The sequence below is a fragment of the Heliangelus exortis genome, chromosome 3, assembly GCF_036169615.1.
Source record: "Heliangelus exortis chromosome 3, bHelExo1.hap1, whole genome shotgun sequence".
Taxonomy (NCBI): domain Eukaryota; kingdom Metazoa; phylum Chordata; class Aves; order Apodiformes; family Trochilidae; genus Heliangelus; species Heliangelus exortis.
The window spans coordinates 63116988-63138272 of NC_092424.1; the positions used below are offsets into that span (position 1 = coordinate 63116988).

A 21285-nucleotide genomic window follows, 5' to 3' on the forward strand; every position below is an offset into this window, starting at 1 on the left:
TAGGTAGCTATTGTAGGGTGGAAGAAAAATAGCCAGAGCTACACTGTGGCCTGCTAAAGAACAGGCTTTTAGAATGAAACCCAACAGTAAACCACACTTTTGTTGAATTTATAAGGTCCCTTTATCAACCAAATCCTACTCTCAAAACACAGAATCCAATTTCTACCCAAACAGGTGTTTGTGGTAGTGTGATGAGTGAGCCATAAAGCCACAGCACAGCAGTCTACTCCTGGATTGATATATGCCCCTTAACGTTAATGTAATTGAAACAGCAGCAAAAGTTTTGAAAACATCAGCACTAGAGTGAACTCATACTCTTGGGAAAAATAATAACTGAGTTTAGCAGTTATTAGAAAAGGAGAAAAAATACTGTTCATAGCTAGTCCTTCATTCTGAGCTTATAGAATCAACAAAATAAACCAAAGTGGGCTGTAAACTGCAATTCGACAGCACTAAAGTCCATGAGGTTTTGCCAGAGAATAATTTTTCTGATTAATTATGGACTATTAATAAAATTCATCATCAAATCCTACTGTTATCAAAGTGGACATTAGTTAATTCACTTATCCATATACAACAGTTTGCTGCCTTTCAGTAGCAGTTTTGGAAACATTTCTTTCATTGGAACGAGAAAGGAAGAAAACATCATGAATGTTCAAGTGCTTCAGGGTACTGGCAGGGCTATGGGACTGGGAGCTTCCAGTAGATGGGTAAGAGCATTATAAAGAAGAAAGGGACCTGGGGGTGCTGGTGGATTGAAGGATGAGCATGAGCCAGCAATGTGCCCTTGTGGCCAAGAAGGTCAATGGAACCCTGGGGTACATTAAAAGGAGAGTGGCTGGTAGGTTGAGAGAGGTTCTTCTCCCCCTCTACTCTGCCCTGGTGAGGCCACATCTGGAATATTGTGTCCAGTTCTGGGCCCCTCAGTTCCAGAAGGACCAGGAACTGCTTGAGAGAGTCCAGCACGGAGCGACCAAGATGATGAAGGGAGTGGAACATCTCTCTTATGAGGAAAGGGTGAGGGAGCTGGGTCTCTTCAGCTTGGAGGAGACTGAGGGGTGACCTCATTAATGTTTATAAATATGTAAGGGGAGAGAGCCAAGAGGATGGCTCTTCTCAGTTATGCCCAATGATAGGACAAGAAGCCAAGGATATAAGCTTGAGCATAGGAGATTCCATATAAACACAAGGAGAAATTTTTTTACTGTGAGGGTGACAGGGAGCTGGCACAGACTGCCCGGGGAGGGTGTGGAGTCTCCTTCTCTGGAGACATTCAAATCCCCACCTGGATGTGTTCCTGCGTGACCTGTGCTGTAGGTGACCCTGCTCTGGCAGGGGGGTTGGACTCGATGATCTTTTGAGGTCCTTTCCAACCCCTCACTTTCTGTCATTTCTGTGATTTTGTAAGATGATAAAGCACTATGAGAGATGATAACCCACCACAGCCATTTTCAGTGCATGGCCTTATGGTCTGTGACCTTGCTGCTGCCAGCTGCAATGATAAGTAAGGACTATGGTAAAAATGACATTGCATTGCTTGTTGGCTGCACTCACACCTTTCTAGGGGATGGGGACAATATTAAACAGTATCAGAGGAGGAGAGTACTTCACACCTCATGTTGCTTTCCCAGATTCAATAAATGCTTACACATATGTGAAAAGATGCTGAATGCAATACAGTTTTTAAATTTCCTACTAGGTTGACATTGGCATAATTTTCGGTGACTGAAGGATGAGAATGTTTTCCTTCTGAAATTCCAATAAAAAGCTCTTTGGAAAATGCATGGGCTTGGTATTGCCTTGAAATTACTGATATACCCCTGGTTCATAAAATGGAGTTTATTTAATAGATTATAATCAGAAGGCCAAAGATTTCCTTATATTTAGACAAAAAGTAAATGTGGAGAAAGTATATTCTGGCCATTGTACCTACATTTGGAACAACAAATTTCTAAGTACAAAGTATTAAGGTATTGCATATATATTGAAAAAAAACCAACCCCCCCCCCCAAAAAAAAAAAAAACAAACAAAAAGCTGACACCAGTAGTGTAATTTAACTCAGATTTAAAAAGCAGAACACATTAGGGTTTTAATACTTTCACAAATGATGGGCAGGTACTCTTGCTGACTCCCTAGCTTTAAACATGGTGAATAATCATTCAGCCCTCATCCACAGCAGACTCAGGAGCTTGATTTTCACTATAGGGAAGGTCATATCAATGGGAGGCATAGACAACTCCCAGAAGAGATGTAATAGCAAAAGTATGTTCTGTAGTTGTGATCTTCTGAACATCTGCTTAACTGGAAATAAATTCACCTTCATATTCTTCTTTTTAAGCAAAACCAATAGTTTTCTCCCCAGTGCCTTAAACAACCAGTGAAATGCCAGCAATGGTACTCTATAACATTCAAAATCTATTTCCTTGCAGAGGAAGATGAGGAAATGCTATCCAACCAAAAGTGGGGTTTAGTATCACTTCTTTATCCCTTCTCATAGAGATGAGAAACATGGGGAAACTTGTATGAGAAAGGTAACAAAACCCAGACTTCATGAAGAATTTTGAAGATGTAAGGCTGGTTTGTATTTTCCTGTCAGTCCCCTATTTATTGCTTCCCACTTCTTGTTCTGTTTTATTACATACTAAGACCATGCACCATCCAGGACAAGCTCCGTTTATATTATGTGTGTCTAGGGCTCACAATTTAATGGCACCCTGATATCAAATTGGGGCCACTAGATGGTACTGCAATATAATTAATAAATATTAAAATGTAGTCTCATAAATATATATTTGGGGGTTTTGGCAATGTAGCATTTGAAAGATTGCAGAAATATTCATGGTACTGCCTTTAAATATATAATAAAACCTTCACGTAACTGCAATATATACAGTTGCAAAGCACATGGCAAAATATGAGCTTACCAATCCTAACAGTATTAATAAGGTACTTAATATTATGAACACACATATATGTTATTTATGCAATATGTACACACATATGTAAATTATCATATGGAATTTTCATCTGATCAGTCACTCTACTCATGCATTTTCATTTGTTTCTGTAATCAGTGCATTATTATTAGATTATGGGAAAATGTACATTAATATGCAGATGTATGTTTATTCATGAATGCAAAATTATATATATGCCAGAATTTTAAAAGATAAACTTTGTACAATAGGCAAAATCTATGCAACCATATGTCAGATTTTCCCATATTTTAAATGATTTCCTATCACAATTTGCTTCACTATTAAGGAAATGAAAAATTCCACTTTTATCTAAATGTTTTCCATATGCTATGTCTACAATATTAAACAGTTTAAATTTTATAATAAGTTATCTTCTGGCTGGTAAACATCTTGAGGTTTAAAAAATTCTGCAAAACTAAATTATCTGAAACCATAAGCATGCTTAATATTGTCTACCCATGAAACTACCCTCAGAATAACCTAACACTGCTGGTTGCCAGCACTATTTTCAATTTTCATCTGTTAGATATATGATCAAGCATGTCAAATCTGCCCTGAGTAACAGAAGTGAAAAAAATAGTAATTTACTTTAAACATTCTGATAGCTATTTATCTGAAAACCCTGGTCAGATTTACCGCTCAAAGGCATTTACCTACAAAGTTAACCAGATGCTTTGAGTTGAAAACTAATTTAATTTCTCTGTTATCTTAACAGGACATCTGTTAAAACAACATCCAAGGAAGGTAATATGTTCAAAATTAAACATGCTGCAGGTTGTTTTATTAGAGTATGTGCAACATTGACATTTAACTGTTAACAACCACCACCTTACAAAAATAATTTGTAAATGGGGAATCAAAGCAGTATAATCATTATACTAATAGACGTGATGTAACAGAGAATAAATATGTGACTGGTCTAAGTTCAGCCTTGCTGCCAAATTCATTGCTTTGTTACAGATGAGTTACAAGGAAGATGAATGAACCATTTCTTTTGTTTCCCTCCTTCACCAGCTTCATCTAGATATCAACCTGTCCCTTTAAAATCAGAGCACATTAGATGCATAAAATGTTCAGCACTCATAGCCAGCATGTTTAAGCATTATGAGTGACAAGCTATGGAAATCAAACCCTGAAGTAATTTGCATTATTTCAGTTAATTTGCATATGAATATAAGCTGCATTTCAGAGCAACTAGGTATCAAACCAAGCAGTGGCACATGAAAGTCAGATGCATAGGTGTATGTGTGCTTGCTGATGTTGGGATATTCAAGTGGAGACATAAAAGCAGGTGCCTATTTCTAATGTTCCTTACAATTTTACTGGAATAGATGGTGGAGAGAAATGAGAATGGTAGGAGTAAACATGGGCTCCATAGTTCCTTCCACCCCTTCCATTTATTCCCACAACTGCAAGCCTGATGTTAATATGTCTGTTGGAAGTAAGTGTTGTGACCATAGCTGCCTCTTCCTCTTCCCATTAGGTTCATCCAGTGGGAAAGGGATGGACTGCACTTCAGCCATTAAATGTCAGCTATATCTGGCTAATCCTGGACTAGCATCTTAGGTCACAAAGAGAAAGGTGGAATTATCAGTAGCTAAAAAGTCGCTATTGCATGGATGCCAGCTGTGGCTGGATTTCTAAACTGGTCGTTTCTCTTTAAGACCTTTTGCATCAGATGCTCTCCAATAGTCTTCACTGGCTGCTGAGCCTGGCTGGGGGCAGCCATATCTGGCCTTACTTTACCATGAACCATGACCATGAGTATCATATCATCATATCATAGCATATGATGTCAAACCACAGATTCACAGATTCATGGATTGGAAAGGACCTCTGAGATCATCAGGTCCAATCCTTGATCCACTGCCACTGTGGTTACCAGACCATGGCACTGAGTGCCACATCCAGTCTCTTTTTAAATATCTCCAGGGACAGAGAATCCACCACCTCCCTGGGCAGCCCATTCCAATGCCTGATTACCCTCTCTCTGTAAAGAACTTCTTCCTAATATCCAACCTAAACCTCCCCTGGCAGAGCTCAGGTCCATGCCCTCTTGTCTTACTGGTAGCTACTTGGGAGAAGAGATCGACCCCCCCCTGGCTACCCCCTCCTTTCAGGGAGTTGTAGAGAGTGATGAGGTCTCCCCTGAGCCTCCTCTTCTCCAGACTGAACAGCCCCAGCTCCCTCAGCCCTTCCTCACAGGACTTGTGCTGGATCCTTTCACAGCCTCCTTGCTCTTCTCTGGACCCGCTCCAGCACCTCAATCTCCTTCCCGAACTGAGGGGCCCAGAACTGGACACAGGACTCAAGCTGTGTACCATATCATATTAATCATATCATATCATCATATCAATCATATCATCTCATGGTTCTTAGTAGTACGAACCATGACTACAAATATGAAAACACTAATTTTAATCACAGTGTACATGGGCAGCTGGGGAATTCCACTTATGTAATTTCTTACATTTGTGCTAATTACTCTGCTTTCAGTACGTGGAAAAAAGTCAAACCTGTAGTTCAGCTACAGAGCGGGTAGTACTTGTAGGTACTAAAACAGCAGCAAACTCTCTCCCTAAACCATAATTTCACCAGCAGTTCCTCTGCACTCCCAGAGCCATTTCTCTCTCCAGGGGTATTCCCCAGCAATGCCACTATATTGCCTTCCTCTTGCTCCCTATCAGATATTGAAGAGCCTTCACTGAGTTTTGGTTAACCTTCCTGATTCATTCTTAGCTCAGCAGAACAGGGGAAAAGTTGAAATTTTCAGTAGTTTGTTTGACTGCAAGGATTATATTCAATGTTTTCAATACTTCCCTGAATACAGTATCAGATAACATAAATATTGATATAAAGGTAGCTTTGAACTAAATGGCTTTAATTATTTTGGAATGTGTTATTTCTTCTTCCAGATAACAAGGATAACCTTAATCTTTCTTAATTTTCTTTAATGTACTATATAGCTATATAGCTATATATGTAATGTACTATATAGCTACTATATATATATGTATACATAGCATCAATTTTTTTCAATAATAAAGCATATAAAATTGTGGAAAATGAACTGATTATCTATTACATGATAATTACTTTTTTTTTTTTTTTTGGTAAGGGGCAACAAGCTCTGTATGTTTGGAAATAGGAATTCAGCTACAGAAAGGACAAAAAGAAAGCTGAAGTACTCAACTTCAGTAAAGCTGAATTACTCAACTTCAGTAAAAAGCCTAAAGGCTTTTTAGGCTGTGTACCTAAAGAGGTACACATTGAAAGGACAAGGGGCAATGTCACAGATTTCAATTTCAATGGAAATTTCAACTTTATATAAGGAGAAAGTTTTTCACAATAAGAATGGATAGGAGCCAGAGTGGTTGTGAAATTTTTATCCTTGGAGACCTTTAAAACTTGACTGGCTAAAACTCGGAGCAACATGATCTAACTTTGAAGTTGGCACTGCTCTGAGCAGGAAACTGGATTAAGTGACCTTGAGACGTATCTTCCAACATGAATTAGTCTGTGATTTTGTGGGTCTAAGTTATCTTATATTTGCAGATACTTGGGGTGGGTAGAAGAAAATGTGCTCAGGAACATTTGAGTTCCCTTTAAACTTCTGGCAGAGAAGAACCTGATTACGTCTACTTTTTTTTTTTTTTTTTTTTCAGTTTACATTTTAGTCGCTAAAATTCATTCAGTTCTTTGTATCCTATTTAATAATTTTGATTCTAAGTAAGTTTTTTTTTAATCTTTCCTATTCTTTCATGTTCCCCCTGTTGCATCTCAGGACAAAATAGGAAAAGAATTAACCTCGCTTGTATGCAAATAGCACCTTTTTTTGTTTGGTTGGGTTTTTTGCTTGTTTTTTTAAACCAGCAGTGGTTTGCAACTCAGATTTGCAGTGCTCAAATCATGAGGAGTTGCTCTTTAACTACACTTGGTGAGCTATGTGAATACTAGTACCACTTAGGTTCTGTACATAAATTTTAATAGTGTTATTCTACATATTTGCAGAGCAGAGTTGAAGTACAGAATTTACTTGTGTGAAGTATAGAAAAGAATTACATAATGGCCAATGAGAAGAAAACAAAATATGTAATGGCCACACATGGCAAGAAAAATATTTTTTTTTTCCTTTCCCCTTTATTAAGCTTTTTTTCTCACTGCTGCAATACATGAAGTAAATTTCAGTATGGCAGATTTACTCAATTCCCAAATCTGATTCATCTCTAAAATAGGTCATGCTGTACAGAGATTAAGGAAAGGTGTAAAAGAAAAAGTACAGCTGTGACTCTGTTATTAAAAGCAATATAAAAACAAAGGAACAGAAAGAGCTAAATTATGCTTATTCAAGCAACCTTGATTCTGGAACTTCTTGGTACTGGCATGTTTGACTTTTAAACACCTAATTTTTTGTGTCAAAAGTACAACCTTTTGATTTATTATAACAAATGTAAGATTTGTATGCTATTATGAGCAAAAAAGGAAGATGTTATGAACAACACATAACTAGAAACTAAGTCAATTTTGACAGTTAAGTTTTTTATAAGTGTGATTTGGTCACATTCACATAGTACTCCAGGAACAACAGCAAAGAGATCCTGGAGAGCAGCCAGGCAGCACTGAGAGGAGAGCTCTTGTATCCAGTCACACAAATAGGGTTGAATGCACTCCTGTAAACCTAAAGTCCTATTTATACTTTGTATGGCATTCGCCAGCAAGCCAAACAACATAGAGACTAATTAAATATAATTGAAAAGTAATACTGAAAAGTAAGTCTGAAAAGTGGTTTTTTTCTAGGCACAGATCCAGCTAACAATCAAGGTTAAGAACAAGTGATTGCACTTCCTCCTTCTTAGAAACCTTTGCCATAAATACTCCAGTTTTCTGTGAAAGAGTTTCAGCAAAGACAACTGTGCCTCCAAGACAGAAAATACTCATTGTGTGATACCATTTTCAAGAAGTTATACATGACTGTAATGGTACATAGTGCAGATTTGCATGCCTGTTCACTTGTAGTCTTTGAGCCTCCACAGTCTCTTCAGAAATGATTACCTCATTGTTCTAAACATCTCTGAGACTTTGCAGGCCTGTTTCAGAGTAATAAGGAGAAGCTGTAAAAATGTCATAACCTCCACCCCCATAAATAAAATGAAAAAGGATGAAGCTAGCAAGCCTTTTGTAATATGTTATTTTCAATTGTAATTTCCTCTCAACTGAATCAGTAGGTGATGCAAAACTTGATGTAAATACACATAGAATAAAAGCTGTTCTCAGAACTTAAAAAACCCAACCCTTTTTTTTATTTTATTTTTTATTTGGTATAAAGCTATAAACTATACATATAAAAATAAACTATACCCAGCTGAACTATTATTAGGCTCTAATTTCAACCTATCAATTCCTAAAGCCATGCTGTGCAGGATCCTCTCTCACCATTTACAACCTTAGAGGCATCCCTCTGGTACTTACCTAAAGGTTATTTTTTATTCTCTATTTAGAACCAATTCAGAGCCAGAGATTTTTTTCAAGGTTATACGTGCCATTTCAAACAGAAAAAAAATACACAGGAGTATAATTACAGATTTGAAGTTATAGTTATTCCCAGAGGAAAATATAAACCATAAAGATTCAGTGCAAGATATATGAATTTGACAGAGAGACATAAAATATAAAACGCTCCGTTTCACAAGATACCTACATTTGTAACACACTTGGAGCCTCTGAAAGATCTAGAACAGGAGAATAAGTTTTATCCACCCAAAGAATAGAATATATTTCCACCAGACAGATATTTCCAGGCCCTAGATCCTGAAGAACATTTGATCATGTGAGGAAGTTCTGATGTACCATAAACAGTTGAAAGGAAGAAGAGAATGATGTCCTATGTGTCAAGTAGACCTTTTGTAGATAATGGATCTATATGTCCCTATTTCTGAAATCTGTTTGCAAAGAACATCTCCTTTTCTCCCTCTCTTTACCAATGCTGTTGATCTGGAAGCCAGATGAAGGGGAAGGAATACATTCTACTGGTTATTTCAAGGCAGATCTTATCACTTGAAAAATTAATACCTCTAAAGACTGTATAAAAAAATTAAAATAATCAAAAAATAATCCTGAACCATATGGTTGGTTGGGAGACACTCTAAAGGATACAGATCTACACTTCAAAAAAATTAGTTCCAAGTTTAAATACTGTTTTTCCCAATTTTTATTCCAACTAGCACTTAATATTGTTCTTAAACTGGTTTTATATCCATTAAAACACAGTGTTCAAACATCTGCTTCTCCTTTCTCCCCACCCTCTTTCACTTGCCCAGAAAAAAAAAAGCATCTTGACATTTGCAAGTTTAGGAATGTGGGTGGCTGAAAAAAGCAGATGGAAATGGGGTTTACTGGGTTGAGTCTAATTGTACAGCAGGTGCAGAGTTTGTTATATACATTCATTCACTTATCAATAGAGAAAGCATTTAAACTAAATAAAAAATAATATATGCAAGGGCTTTAATTTACTATGCATTTGCCAAGCTTTTAATGAAATTGGGCCTGTCTGAAGGTATAAAACCCAGAAAGTGTAATGTTTTACCTGCACAAAATTACTTTACACCCTCAGGAAATTAAAATCTGAACCTTTTGAAGTCTACACCTTTTGAAGAAGCAGAATACATGGGGATGAAATATCTCAGTCTCTAGTATTTTTTGTACTTTGGAAGTGATTTGAGAGAAAATACAGGAATCTTTGCCTCATTATTCTTCCTATAATTGTGTTTAACTTTCTGCATCATAACATATCAGCAACTCACAAAGGACCAGAGAATTACATCTGTAATTTACAGCTGGGCTAAACTCCCTTTAATCAGGAACAGCAATTAAATATCTGAGTCAAGAAGAGAAGGTAATCTCTTTCACACATGGGAATCTCCTTGATGGTCAGTTCACACCACTGTGAGCATAACTCAGCATACACAGCAATTGAAGCTTATTACTTTAACAAAATAATTTGTTTCCATGGCTAATCTTTCACTCCAAAAATTTACAGTCTTCTTGAAATACCTTAGAAAGTAATAGTTTTGGTTTGGGGTGTTGCTTTGAACCTGCTACAAACTGCCACTTTATGTGTTATCATTTACAGTGTTAATAAAATGCTATAAATATGTCATTCTTAGGAAAATATATTTCTCCTGTGGATTTCTACTGTGTGTAAGTGTTCAGTCATAGCATTCTGACCAGAAGCACAAAGTTAAAAGACAGTCCTGTAGTCAACTAGGAATCTATTTTGGCACCTCTGTTTACATTTTAATTCAATGAAACACATCTTGTTTTACAACTATTATGCTGAATTATAAGACCTCTGAAAGGAATCCAGCTAGGTAACCAAGCTAAATGGTACAAAAAATACCTGTTTACCCTGGAGATGATAATCACTGATTAATGTCTCTCACAGAGGTGAAATTTGCATTGCATCTTTACTGAGGGGGCAAAAAGAGGTAATTTTCTTTTAAAACACTTATACCATTATTGCTGTGGGCATCAGAAGGTATATGCTCATTACTGTCTAGATTAAATGTCTCCATACATCCAAAATACTCCAAGTTTCCATCATACTGCCCTCACTCTAATAGTACTAAGGGGATGAGTAAAACAGAACACAAACTCTTGACAGAGGCATCTTAACACAGGTCTGATGGCTTAAATGTATCCAATGGTAAATTACCTTTGAAAGGTCCCCAGCCTCCAAGTAGAAGCAGATAACAAATATGTTCCATGTAACCCAAAGGACCAGCCAGACAGCATACTGCAGGGAGGAAGAGAGAAACAAGGCATTAATAATTTCACTGTCAGTTGAGTTATGTTCATTAGACCATTAGTTCAGTCCAAGACAAAACCAGACTATGAATATGGTGCATATGAATAAAATTGTTACACATAAGAGAGAATCAAGAATAAATTCCTCCCTTTCAAAGACATAATCTAGAGTGACCTAGTAAGTATGTGGATAGATCTGAAAACTGAATTTAAGACTGATCTGGAACTCTTATTATTGAATTTGTGAATATTGCAGTGTCAAGAGAGGTTTGCAATGTCAATTATATCTGAGAAGTACAGTTTTTTATTCAAATGGTTACTAAAATATAATTTACTAAATAACAAAGTCTAATTGAATCAGGCACTATATTCTGTAACACTTCAGAATTAGTCTCAAGAAAATAAACCTACATATAAACCTCAAGAAAATAAACCTATATATTTATGTTGCAGTATTTTGATGAAATATGGAGGGATTTTGTCATGGCAGCTGCCACTATAAATATATTTTGTAATATTAAAAGGCATAATTCATAGCTATTCAAAACAGAATAGAAGCTAACATAGTTTTAAAGGTTTGAATTGTTTTACACAGCAGTAATTTTAGGCAATATGAAGCATACAGATCACATAAACTTTATAGAACATCTCTTTCTGGTCCATAGGTCTGGTCATGGATCATAGATTTATTTGGGCCAGAAGGAACCCTCTGGAGGCTACCTGGTCCAATCTCTGCTCCAAGTATGACCAGCACAGATCAAGTTGTGCAGGATTATTTTTTTTTTTTTTAATTTGTTTTTTAAACTGAGGTAGGAAATTAAATATACTGAGCATTTCATTTTATGCCAGGTTACTCATGGTACATCTGGTTTCACATGTAACCTCCAGAACAAAAGAAGGAAATATTTAGATTCAATAAACTTAACGTTTTATATTTTAATATATTAATGTTATATACAAGTATACATATGATCTGATGGAGATAATACAATGAAGACAATTGGATTTTTTAATACTGAAAAATGTAAATGCTGCATTTGGACTGGCTTTCCAAAGCAGTAGCATCTATGTGCAATGTCTGTTCCCTTGAAATAACTTCTATGCTCCTGAATAATTTTAACTGAACTAGACAAAAGACTAGAAGATACAAAGATATTTTATCACAAAAGTTTCAGAAAAATAGGCCTAAAAAATGAAAATACACCTAAAAAATGAAAATAGGCGTACAAATGGGAAGAGAGACTCCATTAAGTCCTAATACAGAGAAAGACTTACACCATCATCTTTTATTGGTCAGCATGAAGGGGAAAAAATGTGGGAGAGATCGACTGGAAACCAGGTCTCATCAGATCAGCTGTTCATGGCACAACTTGTCACATTGCTTGTAACAGCAGCTAATTCAAATGATCCCTGTGCACAGCAAACATATCAAGCAAAATATTCCAAGGGACTTTGAAGCTGCTTGCTCTAGCAGAGAGCCTTATGCTTACATGAAGAAGTGAAACTTCCCTTTTTCACTGTCCAGCCTATCACCGAAAAAATGTTAAATTTATCTGACTTTTAAGAAGCATCTGCTGTTATTGGACTGCTGATAACCTTTAAAAATGTCTTTTTAAAGTATGTTTTAAACTTCTTCCTTTGAACTGTTATATTAAGTGTTTGCTGCCTGAATTCAGTGGATAAACACTGAGTATAATTATCTTGCAACACTAGGATGCTTTTGCTTCCCACTGCTTCTTATTTCAGATACTTCAGATCCAGCACATCTCTTATCTCTGGATCACATGCAGATATAAATGCCTCTTGTTGACTATGTGCTTCAGCAAATTGTTGTGGAAAATCATCACTGAAGGTCTGTGACAATGAACAAATCCCTCTGGTACTCTTTATTATATGTATCTAATTAGAAACACATTTTATAAGAGTTCTTCAAAGGGCTATAGCTATGGGTTTTTTTCCTCATATGTGGGAGTTCAAGACAGCTGTATTATCTGAGAGAAGCCATCACAATGCTACAGTAGTCACATATCAAAAAGGCAAGAGCACACACTTGACAAAGCAGGAGAAACTGACAGGAGGCATTGCAATGGCAACACAGCTTATTATTTATATGGAAATCCACACTGGAAAGTGGCATAACTGGAAGGTTAAGACTAAAGATTTAAATAATTACTATTTTGAAAAGTTGCAGTCAGTGAGTAAAAGTAGTTTTGCTTGGTTTATTTTCCTTTGTTTTGAAAAATAAATTATATAAATACAGCTCTTATTTGGTAGAACATGATTTCCACCCTTCAAGTAAACATGACTTTATATCCTTCTACAAAATATTATGCAAAGAATTGCCTACTCTATGATTTCTTGATACAGTGTATTTATAGGTTTGAAAATAGGCTACGAATCATCACAAATTATTATAGGATGTCTTTTGTCTTCAGGAATGGGTTACTGAAATATTAAAGTATTTCTAACAGTACTAAGAATCCTTACACGCCTCTTCACACTTCTTTTAAAGTTGGCTAAGTTGCATTAGGTCCATTTTACTAGCAAGGAAACTGAAAGTGAAAGAAATCAAATTGCTACACATAATTCCACAGCCCAACAGAAAAAAAATCACAAGGGTACAAGAGCCAAAAAGGTTCAGGAAGCTCACTACTGCCATTGATACAAATCTGCTCACTAGAGCTCACATATATTACTGTCACTTTTCCTGAAGGAGAAACATGTCACCTACATTTTGAGTATAAGTATGAGCAACCCTGTGTGAGCGATCTATGAGCATTTAATTTTTTTTCCCACTGGAATTTACGTGACATTTCTGTTGCTCTCAAATTCTTTTTGAATATGTGAGCCAACTACAGTCACATTTGACTGAGGGTTACAAAGTTTCCAGACCTATGAGATAGTAGGTTGTGCATTTTAAAGCAATTGATTTGTTATTGTGATTAGTGATTTGCCACATATGCACACAATTTTAGTTTCAGACTGAAAATATTATTGTTCAAACTCTTCAATGGTTTACTCTGGGTAAAGAAACTGGAAGCATTTCTAAAATGATAATTACTACATTTAAGTAGTAATATTGTACTATTAACTACTTAAGCTGTTTAAAGATAACCTTGAATCCAGCATGTCTAGAAAGGAGCACCTATTTCCAATAGGACAGTACCAACTGTTCACAATTATAATTATCTTTGCTTCTAGAGTTGTTTTCCCTAATTTCCTCTGTCTATGAACGTACACTACTTAGAAATAAAATTTTCAAATTTATATTTTCCCATAAAATTTTGTAGCAAGTGGCATTCAGAATACTTGACACGAACATACTATCTAAATTTACTGATACCTTTCAGCTAATCTTTGAAGTTTCATCTAAACTCTGCTTACCTTTCAAAAGCCCCTCTCAAATAGAAACAATTATTTGGTGCAGTCAGCTGTTCCTGAACAGTAAAGCCCCTGGGTTAGTCTCCATAACCTTCTGTGGTGTTGCCTATTCATACTTTTTCAGCATCAAACAGCAAAAGTTCTGCCTCTCATTACCACCTTCCTGATACCAGTAAAACACCTCACCTAGACTCCCCTGAGAGAAGTCCATCTGAAGTGGCAGCAATGGCCATCTACAGTGTGGGCACTTTTAGCAGGCACTGTTCTCTAATTTAATCTGCTCTGTGCATTTTGCTGTTTCCTGCCCTTTAACAGTGCCTGGAATTTTCCCCTGAGAGCTGATAAGGGTCTGGGCAGCACAGTGTGCTGGTGAGTTCTGCCCTACAAGAGAGCAGGAGCCACACCTCACAGAGAAGCCTTCAGTGCAGGGCAGGATCATGAAACCCCAAAGGATATTCGGTTATTGAATGTGTGAGAACCAGCTGTTAAAACCATATCCCCTTGTCCTATCACCTCTGTTTTAAACAGAACTGCTGCTCTCAGCAACCTAACACAAAGAGCAACCGTGTTCTGCTTTTAATGATCAGGATGAAAGTCTTCCCAGCCCAATAGTTACCTCCAGGTCTCAATGGGAGAGAGCTCAGGGCCCAAGCCAGTAGCCTTGACAACAAATAATAAAGCTCTTGGCAGCAGAGGGCTTTGTGCAGACAGTTCAACTCCAAAAATGTTAATTCACTTTCTTGAATGAACTGAGACGCTCTTGCAAAATGACATAATCCTTTGGATTTTTTTTTTCCATTGCTTGTTGGTTGTCACAGCATGCAGCTTGAATTAGTTTTGCTTGGCTGAATTCTTCATATTGCAAGGACTCATCTTTTCTTGCAGTTTTTGTTTGGTTGGTTGGTTTAAATTTTATTCAATCATGGCTATATTGTTAGAGCACTGTCCATCCTTGAAAATTTCTGTTTCTGAATGAATCCGAATTGATATTGTACAATCCCTTTTTGAACTGTTGGACTTTTTTGTCTCAGATTGTGGTGATAGCCTACGTTGTCTGCTTATATCTTTCAGGGAATTTTTTAACCTTGGCTCCTCAGCATTTCATCAGTCACAAATGTAAATTTGCTCCTTCTTTTCACTCCCTCAGGTAAAAACACCTCTCTGATCTTTTACTTCCTTTACATTACATTTAACAATTAATGTCCTTTCCCAAAACTAACTGAAAGCTGCTGAACTGTCAAGAGCATCAGAACTGGTCACTACCAAACAGAAAACTGCTGGATTGCTTTTTTCTTTGCTCCTTAGCAGTCCTTGCAGATATAGAGCAAGTGCTTCTTAATTTCTTTTTCCCAGTGGCTCCTATACACCTAGTAGCTTTGTATAAACTTTCAAGCTCCTTGAGCCTTGATTTTATAGAGAAATATCTTAACTCTATTTTCCCCTTGGTTTGTGAGAAGGATTCATAGAGATAAAAGCCAAGAAGAAAGCTGAGACACACTCTGATCAGGTTACAAACGGATGAAGTGGCAGTCCCGAGCCCAGGACACTGCTGTGATGTGCAGTCACTCATCAACCTACTCTTAGTCAGGGAGTCATAACTTGGGTAGGACTCACTGGGCTTCTTTTTTCTTTTGACTTCTTCTGTTTAATTCCATTGCCTTGTGTGTTAGAATTATACTGCACCCAGAGAGCACACCAGAGCTTTACTTTTCTCTGAAGACATAGAATCATAGAATTGTAGAATGGTTTGGGTTGGAAGGTGTGAGAGCTCAGCCCTCAGGACGTGTATTCTGGGAAGTGCTGTGAAACATGCTTTAAGTCCTCCAACAAAACAAAAGGCCAGCCAGAAAAAGGACTTCCTGATGTTTATGGAAATGGTCTAAATTTGGCCTAGGGCCTGCACATGGAGATGAAGACAGAGATAAGGACCGAGAAGCGAATTGGGTGGAGGTCTGCTTCAGTTTTTCAATCTGGTATGTCTTACGCAAGCTTACTAAGCACACAGGCCTGCAAAAGAAGAGCTGTGCTGGTGGACTTCACTAACACCAACCTGCTCCTGCTGGCTGATCCAGAACTGGTGATTATCTGTTATCTACTTGGCTAATTTTTCTTCTTCTGTGCTCTTGCTTTCTTTTTCTCTTTCCTAAAATCATTAAGTAACACAACGCTTGCCACATTTATTTCCCAGGTTGTGCAGCTTTAACACGTATGTACTGGTGACTTTTGTGATCAAAATAATCATCCTTTATCATCATGCAGTCTGAGCATATGTAATAATTGAAGTATTCACTTTTATAAGTTATTCTTTCTGTAGTTCTAACTAAATCTTATGTTCAAATACAGACCTGGAGTGTCACTTCACCTTAATCCGATCAAGGGGTGAGTAAATGGTCAACCAATTACTCAGACCATAAAATTTAAATCACTGTCCCTGGGAGGGCCAGGTCTGACACTATAAGGTTGGATATAGCCACACCTAGACTCCTCTCTGAGAATGAGTTTAGAAAGCAAGGTGATCTGATCTCCCTGGGTGTCCTATCCAGGTTGATACAGAAGGGATCTTAAAGGTCATCTAGTTCCAAACCTCCTACCATGGGCAGGGATACCAAGGCTGCCAAGGGAAGTTGTGGCTGCCCCCTCCCTGGAAATGTTCAAGGCCAGGTTGGATGTGGCTTTGAGAAACCTGATCCAGTGGTGGGTGTCCCTGCCCATGGCAGGGGGGTTGGATCTACATGATCTTTAAGGTCCCTTCCAACCCAAACCATGTTATGATTTTAAGGGTGAATGGCCAAAAGGCCACAGATGTACACAACTTACATTTTAGTATTGTTCAGTCAGTCTACTGTGTTTCACTGAAGTGTTACAAATATTCTAAACTGCCAAATGAAAGTACTCTGTAAAGACTTAAAAAAAAAAAGGACGATATTCCTTCCATTCTTACAAATGGAGAAATGGGGATCAGATAAACTTTCGTCTTTGTCATTTTGTGATCTCAAATTCTTTTCTTCATTTTATTTAGGGGATTTTTTTGTTTATGTTTTTTGTTTTGTTTTGCTTTTTTAAGGTTTCTTCTCCATCCACATGTTATAGCTCATGACCTTTTTAACAAAAGTGCATTGTGCCTAGTAAAGAAAACAATGTAAGGCAGAAATTTTAACAGGACACATTTATTTTATCTTTTTGACTAAGCAGTAGAGATTTAATTGGTTTGGCTTCAGTCATCATCCAGTTCCTATATTTCTTTTGATCACATCTTTGTTGTGAAACATTTAGCAGCAGGAAGCAACTTCAAATATTTGAATACCCAATTTACTATAACACAGTACATATCCACCCAACTGCAGACACATACATATACATGCATTATACTCACAGATGGTTTGATGTTTTTCCTCATATGTTATTTTCCTAGCTTTTTCAGCATTCTCTCTTTTGTTTGTGGAAGATACTATAAAGTCTCTCAAAATAGAAATGACTAACTATGTCTAAGTAACTGTAAAATTATATACAGATACTTTGCACTTAAATAGAGCTCAAAATCCTTTCTTTATACTGGAAATCTCGTAATATGTCTATTTTTCAGGGCATAACTTGAATTGCTCAAGAAATACTGAATCTTAAAATAGTGCTGTTTTAATGATTTTCTACCCCTCAACTTCAATTCCAACATGTAACTACCAGGATCTACCTCAAGAGCTACTAGCACTAGAAATCAATTCTATCCAAAACTTTAAAAACTTGAAATCATGGCATGGAAATGGCATTATTTTTTAGCAGTTCTGCTCAGCTGCTAAATTCACATTATAGTTGGCACAGAGAGAAAGAGAGAGAGGGGGGCGGGGCAGGAAGGAAGGAAGGAAGGACTAGAAATATTTTCAAATATTTTTTTCAAAGCCTACCTTCTAGACCACTCTTAAGACATTAAGCATTTGAAGTCCTGTATTTCCTCCGAGCTGGTACATAGTGATCAGAGTAGAAACTTCATTGACAAGAATTTAAGCTGTCTTCTATGGATATTCTTTATTTTACTTACTTTTATTATTTATTTCTTTAAAAATTTATTTACGTTATAGATATTTTACTTTTATATGCAGGAATCATTGCTGTAAAATTTCAATGTAACTTGTAGCACCACAGAACACTTGGCCCACGACTTAATAGGAGAGAAACATGAACAAGGTCACTGGATACTACAAACTGCTTCTGCATTATTCAAGGATTCACCTGAGAGTGACTCTTACTCTCAGGACTTACTTTGCAGACGAACCCACTGCAAAAAAGTTCTACACATTTAGCATGAAAGTGATAGGTAGAAGAACAGCTTGATACGTACAGGTCTGCATCAGTTGTTTGTTAAAAAACATTTGAAGAAAATTTAAAAAGCATTTGTATAAATTTTTTTTTCCCAAAATATGTGAATACCCCCTTTGCCAGAAGTAGTGTTGCTCCCAGTTTGGGAAACACAACCCTACCTACCAAGAGGCTCCGTGGATAGCACCAGTTCTTGCGAGAGGTCCAACAAGCCTCACTGATTGCCCACTCCTTCTGTTCTCCATGTGGATTCTGTGCCACGCTCACCCTGCCACGTGCTTGCATTTTACCCAGTGTAAAACAGCCTCAGCAGCTCAGGACCACTTCTCAAGGTCCCTTTCAACCTCAGGCAGCCCTAGGAGGATTCTAACTATTTTACTGAGTGACCAAGCCTGAGTGGGAATATTGTCTCTCTGTCCTGCTTGAACTGGATAATGTGCAGCCGGAAAAGCAAAGTGGTTTTGTCCAGACAAAAAAAAACTCCAACAAACCAAACATTAGAAATATTACTTTTTTTGTGTAATCTAACAGAAGGACTTCTCAATGGAAAGGTGGGAAGTCATATTTTCATAATTTGCTTCAGATATCAGCATATTAATGGAGATACACATGTATCGATGGTTTCTGTGGTGTCCCTGGCCTTTTCAGAAGCATCCAAAAAGAAAAATCTTGATTATCATTCAGCCATTGAACAGTGTATTTTAATGGAGTTTTTAGCAGCTGTGCCCATTTAAATTCCCTATTAAAAATACAAATCAGGACACTGAATTCTTTCAGTGTCCATTTTTAACAGAATGCAAAAAATAAAATCAATAGATACTGTTGCTAGGAACAGAACTCTACTGACATTTATCTAGATCCTTTTATTGATGCCTCAGTATTTGAGTGCCAACTGAAACTATTTATAAAGGGAAAATATCTCACTCAGTGAATACATAAAGATTCTTGCTAAAAACAAGAAACTTACAATAAGATCTTTTTGATTAATTAAGAGGCTTTTATTCTGCTTCTTGGATATCACCAGAACACATTATACTTTGCTTGTTTATTGGATGAATTATAGCCTTCCTAAGAATGGCTTATACCTGGCTCTGTGTGCATGTTTGGCTCTGTATTGTTCCAAAACCAAAGAAAACCTTGTGCCAGCATATCCAAGTGCCAGGTCCTGCACTTTGGTCTCAATAACCTCATGCAACGCTACAGACTTGGGGAGGAGTGGCTGGAAAGCTGCCAAGCAGAAAAGGACCTGGGGATGCTGGTTGATACCTGGCTGAATATGAGCCAGTGGTGTTCCCAGGTGGCCAAGAAGGCCAACAGCATGGTGGCTTGCATCAGGAATAGTGTGGCCAGCAGAAGGGAACTGATTGTACCCCTGTACTCAGCATTGGTGAGGCTGCACCTCAAGTCCTGTGTTCAGTTCTGGGCCCCTCACCACAAGAAAGACATTGAGCTGCTGGGGTGAGTTCAGAGAAGGGCAGCCAAGCTGGTGAAGGGTCTGGAGAACAAGCCTTAGGAGGAGAGGCTGAGGGAACTGGGAATGTTTAGTTTGGAGAAGAGGAGGCTGAGAGGAGACCTTGTTGCTTTCTACAGCTACCTGAAAGGAGGCTGCAGGGAGGTGGGTGCTGGCCTCTTCTCTCAATTGAAGAGTGATAGGACTAGAGGAAAGGGCCTGAAGTTGCACCAGGGGAGGTTTAGACTAGATATGATGAAGAAATTCTTTACTGAGAGAGTAGTTAGGCATTGAGATGGACTTCCCACAGATGTGGTGGAGTTACTATCCCTGGAGATATTTGAAAGGTGTAGATGAGGCACTCTGGGACATGCTCTAGTGGGTGATACTGATATTGATACATGTATTTTATTTTGTGATCCTGTGATCCTAGGGAAACTGACTTTCTACTTGCATTACAAAAACCAAAAAACAAAACACCAAATTAGCTAAGAATATTGCATGCAATAAGTTCTTCCAGTTCTGAGAGTAAACTGGTAAAGTAATCAGGTAATTCTGTGGTCCAGCCCTCTTAATATAGATAGACTGGCAAAATTCCATTTCTCTAAGTGTGACACAGTCAAAGACTAGAATACTGTTTCTTAGTCATGCCTTTGAGTATCTTTCATTCATGATATAACCTCCAAATTCTTCCTTTTGGTAAAATTACAGTAATTGAATTTCCCCGAGTGTATCTGATTTTCTTTCTCTGAAAATACCTGCTGCTTCTCTCCACTGCATTTCTCAAATACCCTTAATAATGTTTTCCGTCTCCTTCCTTTGGAAATCCACTTTGATTCTTAGTTTTGAGTAGAAGCATGTGCCTGGTTTGGACTAGGAAAGGTTACGGTTACTATCTCCTTTAGCCTCGTTGTCTTTACTATTAACCTCATTGTCTCAAGTACCTTCCAGGCCAAGCATTCACAAGAAGCTCTTTATAATTTAAAAATAAAATGGGAGAGATTTTACAAGACCACCCAGGAGTAAGTCTGGCATCTCCGCAACTACAGATGCAAAAAACTCAGGACATTTAATCGTTAAGACATCATTGACTGGGAAGCCTGCCACCAACATCCACACTTGATGCACATACATTGTCTTTTGGCTCTCTACAGCTATGCCCATCTGCTTCAGTGGCATGGTGCCTGCTTATCAGCTAGTTGGACAGTTTCAGCACACAGAAGTGCCAAATAGAGGTTTTATATGGGTAGCTTGTGCAAACCTGAAAATGACATTTCTTTTGTAGGAAGAAATGCTAGCACTGAGATGCTAATAGACTACATCTTTGCGAATTTTCTTTTCTTTATAGATCTCTTTTACAA

General features: G+C 37.5%; 1 protein-coding gene across 1 annotated transcript in view; it reads right to left on the minus strand.

The window, feature by feature from the left end:
- NKAIN2 (sodium/potassium transporting ATPase interacting 2) overlaps nt 1-21285 on the minus strand; it is a 529877-nt gene that overhangs the window by 234754 nt on the left and 273838 nt on the right. Inside the window, exon 3 of the mRNA XM_071741035.1 lies at nt 10691-10771. Coding sequence (XP_071597136.1) covers nt 10691-10771 — 81 coding nt within the window. The remainder of the gene's footprint in view (nt 1-10690; nt 10772-21285) is intronic.